This window comes from Grampus griseus, assembly GCF_964374135.1.
Source record: "Grampus griseus genome assembly, chromosome: 8".
Taxonomy (NCBI): domain Eukaryota; kingdom Metazoa; phylum Chordata; class Mammalia; order Artiodactyla; family Delphinidae; genus Grampus; species Grampus griseus.
In genome coordinates, this window is record NC_139002.1 from 97,919,882 (window position 1) to 97,928,416 (window position 8,535).

The 8,535-nt window shown below is 42.2% G+C and overlaps 1 protein-coding gene across 3 annotated transcripts in view; it reads right to left on the bottom strand.

The window, feature by feature from the left end:
* Window positions 1–713, bottom strand: part of NUP160 (nucleoporin 160) — a gene marked incomplete at its 5' end in the record, with an annotated part of 54,598 nt that extends 53,885 nt beyond the window's left edge. For 2 of the 3 annotated variants that reach the window (XM_082659745.1, XM_082659748.1), the window contains 2 exons: window positions 211–322; window positions 592–691. In XM_082659745.1, coding sequence (XP_082515871.1) covers window positions 211–322; window positions 592–691 — 212 coding nt within the window. Of the gene's footprint in view, window positions 1–210; window positions 323–591 lie in introns of all 3 variants that reach the window. The other variant, XM_082659746.1, reaches the window with a different exon arrangement.
* Window positions 714–8,535: the final 7,822 nt, after the last annotated feature.

Sequence of the window (8,535 nt, forward strand, 5' to 3'; positions counted from 1 at the left end):
TTCTGCTTTTAGTGCTGCCTGGGAGGGTACCTCTTCTAGAACTCTGGGTCTCCTTAATTTTCCACTGATTCACATATGAATAGAAAACAGTCTTTCTCTTTTCCTGTCGATAACCACTTCGGAGAATGAATGACACCTTAAGAACAGCCGCGAAAATTCAGCCGCCGAACAACCCGACCTTCCAGGGGGTTTGACAAACACAGCACTTACCAATGAATGAACCTGTTTCTGGTGACGGAGAACAACTTGCCACTTTCCACATAACAGAAGCCTCCCGCGCTCTCACCGTATTTCACGGCTCCGGCCACGACATTTGCAGTTCCTGCAAAATGAAAGTGGTCAGCCTGCACAGGTGGTTCTTTGGGAATGACACGCACTGAGGGTGCTGAGAAAGCAGAGGGTGACGGACTGACAATCCATACAAAAAGAAGGGGAAGCAAAGACGCACAAGTAGGACACTAAAGAAGCTCTGATTCCGGGGCTATAGGCATGTGGGCTCAGAAGGATGAACGGGAGGTCAGAGATTTAGGGATCCAGGGGAGAAGCCAGAAGCGAAGGATCGGATCGCGCCCTACTGGGATTCTGCCGTACCAATGCAGCAGACTGTGAACTCCCGAAAGTGCCTCGGCCTTTCGCGCTCAGCTCCGCTGAGCTCCACGAAGCTCCGTTCCACGGCTCCCGCCGTCGCCATCTTTCCGCGCCACCGCGAGGCCCGACGGGACATCAGCAGGACCCGGCGGACATCGTCACTTCCGGGGGCTGAGCGGATGGAGATGCGGGCACATGAAGAAGCCGGCAGAGGTCAAGCGCGTGTCCGACACTGCGTTGTGAGGCTCCCACCAAGTTAGTTGGAGACAGGGTGGGCAGGGAGGAAGCCAGATGAGAAGCAGGTAGGGGAAGCCTGCAGACTCTACCTGCGAGAACCTTTGCGTGGCCTGCTAGGAAGCCCCAAGGCGCGGCGCCATTTTCCCGGCGTTCTCAGGGCAGGGGGCGGGGCCGGGCTTGTTTCCATTTTAAAAACGCCCGCCTGGGCAGCGGGGCCCAGTCTCCCGCGAGGGTCGAGGTCCGGGGAGGCCCAGCAGATGGGCGCCCTCTGCTGGATTCCTAGCTTGCGGTCACCTCTCCCTGCGTCGCTGTGTCAGTCAGTGAATCTCCACCCTGTCTCCTTTTCTTTGCTCTTAAGCGACCGTAGGGACAGTGAGGAGAGGGAGTGAAGGGCAGAGGGGCATTTTGTGTTGAAAGTTTTTCAAGAGACTGTATTCGTGTTTTTTTTTAATAGATCTTTATTGGAGTATAATTGCTTCACGATACTGTGTTTCTGTTGTACACCAAAGTGAATCAGCCATATGCATACATGTGTCCCCATATCTCCTGCCTCTTGCTCCCTCTCACCCTCCCTATCCCACCCCTCTAGGTGGTCACATAAGCGCCGAGCTGATCTCCCTGTGCTATGCGGCTGCTTCCCACTAGGCATCTGTTTTACATGTGGTAGTGTATATATGTTGATGCTACTCTCACTTTGCCCCAGCTTCCCCCTCACACCTGGTGTCCTCAAGTCCATTCTCTATGTCTGCATCTTTAATCCTGCCTTGCAACTAGGTTCACTTTTTTTTTTTAGATTCCATATATGTGCGTTAGCATACAGTATTTGTTTTTCTCTTTCTGACTTACTTCACTCTGTATGACAGACTCTAGGTCCATCCACCTCAGTACAAATAACTCAGTTTCGTTTCTTTTTATGGCTGAGTAGTATTCCATTGTATATATGTGCCACACATTCTTTATCCATTCATCTGTTGATAGACACTTAGGTTGCTTCTATGATCTGGCTATTGTAAATAGTGCTGCAATGAACATTGTGGTACATGACTTTATTTGAATTATGGTTTTCTCAGGGTATATGCCCAGTAATGGGATTGCTGGGTCATATGGTAGTTCTATTTTTAGTTTTTTAAGGAAACTCCATACTGATTTTTTTTTTAAATTTATTTTTGTCTGCGTTGGGTCTTTGTTGCTCTGCGCGGGCTTTCTCTAGTAGCGGCGAGCAGGGTCTCCTCTTTGCTGCGGTGCGTGGACTTCTCATTGTGGTGGCTTCTCTTGTTGCAGGGCATGGGCTCTAGGTGTGCGGGCTTCAGTAGTTGAGGCGCGCAGGCTCTAGAGCGCAGGCTCAGTAGTTGTGGCGCATGGGCTTAGTTGCCCTGCGGCATGTGGGATCTTCCCGGAGCAGGGCTCGAACCCGTGTCTTCTGCATTGGCAGGCAGATTCTTAGCCACCGTGCCACCAGGGAAGCCCTTTGTTCACATTTTTAATGTAACTGTGCTTTTATCCATGGGTTGGGGAAATTTGGGTTTTACCATATTGAACTATTTCACTTGCGATGTCATCTTCTTATTAGAGTTCTGTGTGCTTTATCGTATGGGTTTTCTATTGCTACTAGAACAAATTACCGTAGATGTAGTGGCTTAAACAATACTGTTAGCTCACAGTTCTGTAGAAGTCCAATACAGGTCTTATGGGGCTAATATCATGGTGTCTGTATGGCTGTATTCTTTCTGTAGACTGTAAAGGAGAATCTCTTTCCGTTTCTTTTCCAGCTTCTAGAGGCCAACACATTCCTTGGTTCGTGGCCCCCTTCTTTCATCTTCAAAGCCAGCAGTGTCATATCTGTCTCTGATCTTAGGGAAGGGTTCTCTGTGTTTAAGGACTCATGTAATTAGGTTGAGCTCACCCAGATAATCCAGAGTAATCTCCCCATCTCTAGATACTTAAACTTAATCACATCTGCAAGGTACCTTTTGCCATGTAAGGTAACATATTCACAGGTTCCAGGGGTTAGGATGTGGACATCTTTCTTGGGGGGGGGGGGGGCATTTTTTTTACCCACCATATTTATGATTTACTAATCATGTCACATTCTGATTTCATTCTCATAGCATCCTTGTAAAGCAGCATTATCCTTGTAAGGTAGATAACTTTTCTGAAGCACTTGTTAAAAATATAATTTACATCAGTTGTCATCACCTTAACCCAGAGTTCAATCTTAGCATTACTCACTAATAAGGACAACCAGATATAAGGTGCCTCCTGGTGTGCTATAAAATGAAGGATGCAACATCACCTGTAAGGCTTTTTTTTGGTTTTTTTGGCCACACTGTGTGGCTTGCAAGATCTTAGTTCCCCGACCAGGGATTGAACCTGGGTCCTCGTCAGTGAAAGTGAGGAGTCCCAACCACTGGACCACCAGGGAGTTCCCTGTAAGGCAGTTTTAACCAACTTTCTTCAGATAGTATTCACATACCATAAAATCTCCCCCTCTAAACTGTGCAATTCAGTGATTTTTGTATATTCACATAGTTGTGTAACCATCACCACAATCTCATTTGGGAACATTTTTATCACCCAGAAGTCACTGACCATCCCCCCTCCTCAGCCCTTGGAAACTACTAACCTACTTATGTTTCTATAGATTTGCCTATACTATATATATATATATATATATATATATATATACACATACACACACATATATACATCAATTGCTGGACATTTGGATTATTTCCACTTTTTGGCTATTATGAATAATGCTGATATGAACATATAAATTATTCTTGCAAAAAATATATAATCCAGATTGTGGTAGGCAGAATTATGCCCCCTCCCCCCGCAAGATGTCTACTTCCTAATCCCTGGAACCTGTGACCTTACATGACAAAAAGGACTTTGTACTACATGTGAGTAAGGTAAGGATCTACAATGGAAAGATGAGCCTGGATCATGCAGGTGGGCCCTGTCTAATCACATAGTCCTCAAAAGGAGAGAACACTTCCCTGTTGAGGTCAGAAAGAGAGAGGTGTGAGGACGGAAGAAAGGTTAGAGTTATACGAAATGGCTTGCATGTAAAGATGGAGAAAGGGGGCCATGAGCAAGGAATATGATCAGCCTCTAGAAGCTGGAAAAAGCACAGGCACAGATTCTCCTCTAAAGTCTCCAGAAAGGAGTGGAACCCTGCCAACACCCTGATGTTAGCTTACTGTTTTTTTTTGCTTTTAGCTGCCTTGCGTATGGTTATGCCCCCTGTATCCAGTGAGTGGTCAGTGTGGAAAATCTGAAGGTCCTGCCCTCTTGCCTGGATCTAGAACAACTGTGAAGGACCATTCAGCTCCAGAGCACTGAGTGGGATCATCTGAGGCTTCAACTTCTCTTCTGCCCAGTCCTGCCTCGCTTAGTCCCTACGAAGTGCTCGTCCTGAGTGCGCCCTCCAACAAACCTCCTGTGTGCAAATCTCTGCCTCAGAGTGTTGCTTCGGGGAATCCTGTAGGAGACAGTCACACATCACCTCTTGTCTAAGGATGGGCAGCCAGCTGGGAACCAGCAGGGAAAAAGAAGGTGGAAAGAGTTTAGGCGAGGATCTTTCCTAAATTCCAAAATTGATGATGCAGTGTTGGAAAGAACATCAGCTGGGCATCAGAAGACTGGGATTCAAGGTCTAGCTGTGTCTCAGCTAACCTCTTTTCACTTGGGAAGTCCCCCAAGATCTCTGTGCATCAGTTTCTTAGAAGAGGATGATGTACTTATTGACTTTCAAGCTCTTTCCTGACACTAAAGCTCTAGGGTCTGTGGCCTAAAAGTCAGAGACAGGCTGGGTCTTCACCTTCATCTCTCCTTAATTTCAAGGCTCAGAATGCTCCCTGGGACTGAGGACTGGCATGTCCTCCCTGAGTCAAAATTGACTTCAGAGTCACCCAACCTGTGAGCTTTGTGCCACTTAGTTCAGACTGTGATAATTTCTTAGGTACTTGTCTATCACAGTGCTTTCCATACATCACATTTTCTCACTTCTGTGATGTATACTTAAAATTTTTTTATGTATTAAAAAAAGAGTAAAAAAGATTAAAAAATTTGTTGCATAATAAATGGCTTAACTGTGAAAAATTAATAAAATGTTTAAGATAAAAAGGTAAGAATGTGTCATGCAATCAATATGCCTAATGTAGCCATGTTTCTTCCTTTCTTTCTTTCATTTTTTTTCCCAAAAAAAAAGGTTGGTAAATTGATGGAGCATCTTCTTTCTTTCTTTTATTTTTTTTTCCAAAAAAAGTGGTTGGTAAATTGATGGGGCATCTTCGTTTCCCAGGAATCCAGGAATTATAGTTTTTGACAGCTGTCTTATTCCTCTTCTTATTTTCAGCATCCATCAGAGCTCTCAGAACTTAAAATTTCCTAGGAAGTGTTTGAAAAAGTGACTAAAGATGAATAAACGCGCATATACATTCTTAGAACACTCAATTACCCTTTGAACTATTAATATACTGGCATGGTATGGTTGTAACATAAGTGGAATTATATTGCCATCTAGTGGTTAGGGGGTGACTTCATTTAGAAACATAATGCAGAATGTTACCAAGATTATTGTTTGTGCAGCAAGTTTTATTTACAGATACTTTCATAGGAAAAATAGTTTTATTGCTTAACACTATTGTCTTGGTTTGCCTTGAGAGTGTCTTGGTTTGCTAAATCACCACTAAGTATAAGTGAAGGGTATTGTAAATTGAACTTTAAATCAGATTTTCCTAAATTAACTGAATAGCTATTCCTTAAAAGAAGAAATCAGTGGTTGAAATAAGCATGGGAAATGATGATAAATGAAATTCAACATATTTCTTTCCTGCAGAGCTTTTCAGAGACATTAATATGATAGTGTGCTTTGTAAACCTCCAGTTGGGCCTTATGTGTGATGTGTTTCCCAGACTCTATGCTCTTTTCAAGGAACAACTCATTGGACCATTGTTCTATGGGAAAAAATTGCGGAAGCACTGCTTTATTGTCATTTTCCCCATATGTTAAAAATACCCAGATTTTTCATTTTGTTTTGGTGAGTATGGGGATTTTGTGTTTGTACAGAAGCATGTTTGGGTTTACTAAGGTATGGGAAAATTCACTAAGATTAATTTACTACATTTTATTAGTAAAAGATTCTAAAATTGAAAAAAACGATTACTGCTTAGTGTTTTCCTGACTACAAAGCCTTCTTTGACCTTCATGTCCATGTTCTAGACATGGTGAATTCAAGGAGTATTGTAAGAAGTCATAGTCATGCCTTACATTTATAAGGATCTTAGTTAATATTTTAGGTAATCATTTCTTTAATTGAAATTAGCATTATTTCACATTGAATATGTTTTACGAAATCTTGGGTTCTAGGAATGTGGTTTCCTGCTGTTTGGACAGTTACTTTCAATAATAGCTGTTAGTGATAGCAGAAATGACTTGGGATATAACCACAATGCAAATGACTTGAGATTTTCTATTTCTGTTTTTTTTTGTTTTTTTTTTAATTGCCATTCACCTTTGTTGCTGTGTTAATCATAGCGACTAAATTTCAAATTCCTGGCAGGAGCTTCATTTATTCTTGCAGTCTTGACTGCACGCCTACCATGTGCTAGTCACTGGGGTTAGAAAGATCCCTCAGGATATAGGCTCTGTGCAGTCAGGGGTCTTATCTGCCTCGTTTTCTGTTGTATCACTGGTGCCTAGCATTGTGACCAGCACTTCCTCTTTGTTCATGAAGTAGTATTTGTGGACAGAATAAAACTTTCACATTCTCTGCTTTTGGGACTCTGCCAGTTTAACAGAGAGACAAAGGAGAAATACAGATAACAGTAAAATATGTTAATTAATATAAAAGAGATATGTACCAAAAGGAGAAAAAGCATTCCAGGCAAAAAGTCTTAGAAGCATGGAGAGAACTGGGGTGAGGAGTGGTTTTTAGAAGGCTGGGGACCTTTTGCAAGAGCTTTTCCTTTATTACTGAAGAGTTTAGATTTACTTAAATGTCTTTCCTTACAACTCAGTGCTTAAAGTACTCTATTAGACATTCTTGTTGTAGATTTGCTATAAGAATTTTATTGGATCTCAAACCAAACTTTGTAAATAGTTCAAAAAAATTTTTTGAAAGGTTGATCCGGCCCCAGTATAGAGAACCTTAATATGCGTGGGCCTTGTTGAAACAGAGAAGACATCACTGTAGGGTTGGTAACTCATGGGGAAACCAGGATGACATTGTAGGTTCTTAATAATTGCCCCAACATTCTGTCTAGAATTTTGAAATTCTCCCCAGGAAACCCCCAGAGCAGAGCCCATCAGGAGAAGTTTCTTTAAAAAGCAAAATTGTGGAATAAGCAAAGTGTGTTGGTGACATTTCACTTCCCTTTACATGATTCTTTCTACCGGCTTAGAAAACCACCATGACTTCAGAAAGCAGGGTCCTCTGATGGCCCCTGAAAGCCCAGGGTTCCCACCCAGACCTGATTTTCCTGTGCTTTGGACTCATCCGTGGGGACCATATGCCTTGGATTTTTTTCACCTTTCCTATAATATTTCCCATAAATTTCAATATGTTGTGGTTCATTACATGCTTACTTAAATGTTATTTTTATATCTTTGTAAGAGCTTGCATGTACTTAATTCACAAAACCGGAAAAGAAAGGCCTTGCTTGAACCATATATCCTGAATTTTGCTTCTATGTGTGCTATACCTATTGAAACCAGCATTGGAAATGATCTGAGATGAATTCTTGCTGAGATGCCAGTGATAGAAAAGCTTAATAAATTGCCCTTCCCAGAGGTATGGGTACTGCAACACACATTCCCTTAACCCACAGACCACTGTCACTCTTTCCTCTCTTGCTCATCTTGCTAATCAGTTGTGGGAGTCCTTTCCTACCTCAATATCCTTTCAACACAGTGATTCAGACAGCTGCTATCAGTTGACTGGAATTAACATGTGATAAGTAATCAATTTACCATCTAATTCAAAGAAGTGGAACTCTAATGGTGGAATTGGAGGCATCAACAAGGAACCAGATATGTAGGCAGGCTTAACAGGGACAGTTAAGCCATCTCAATAAAATATAATTAATATTGAGCTTAAAGACCAAGATCAAAGCTGATCCCGTAAACAGTTTTACTTGCATGTACACAAAACCCAGAGCTGCTTTTTCATGTGAAAGTACACAATACAATTAATCTAGCGATTCAGGTTTTTAAGTATAGATTCTCATTTGAATCTAGATTCTTGCGATGTCGCACCCACTTCAAATGCTCCATTCTCATTCTGTCCTTTCTTAAAACCTCAGGGCTGTCACTTCTTTCGTCATGGGTAATGTCTTTGCATCTTCCTCAGCGAAACAACGATGGCAATTAATAACAATTGGGAGATTTTGCCATCTGTTTCATTCTTTTCTCCTTTCATCACCTCCTGTGAGTTCTCTCTCTCTCTCTCCTGTTCTAGTCCTTCAAAGAGTAAAAAGCTTCAAACCATAAAAATAGAGTTTTAAGAAGTATTACCCCTTCCTCATTTTGTCTGCCAAGTTTCAATTTGGTGCAGGTGCTGACAGATGTTTATAGGCAAATAGGTCATTTCCATATCGCAAAGCAAGGATGCTCACTGACCTGAGCAAGTGTTAGGACTTTGATTAGAGGCTCCAGTTTGAGGTCAGAGGCCAATGCTTTTCTAAATCCCAGACTTTAGTTTTG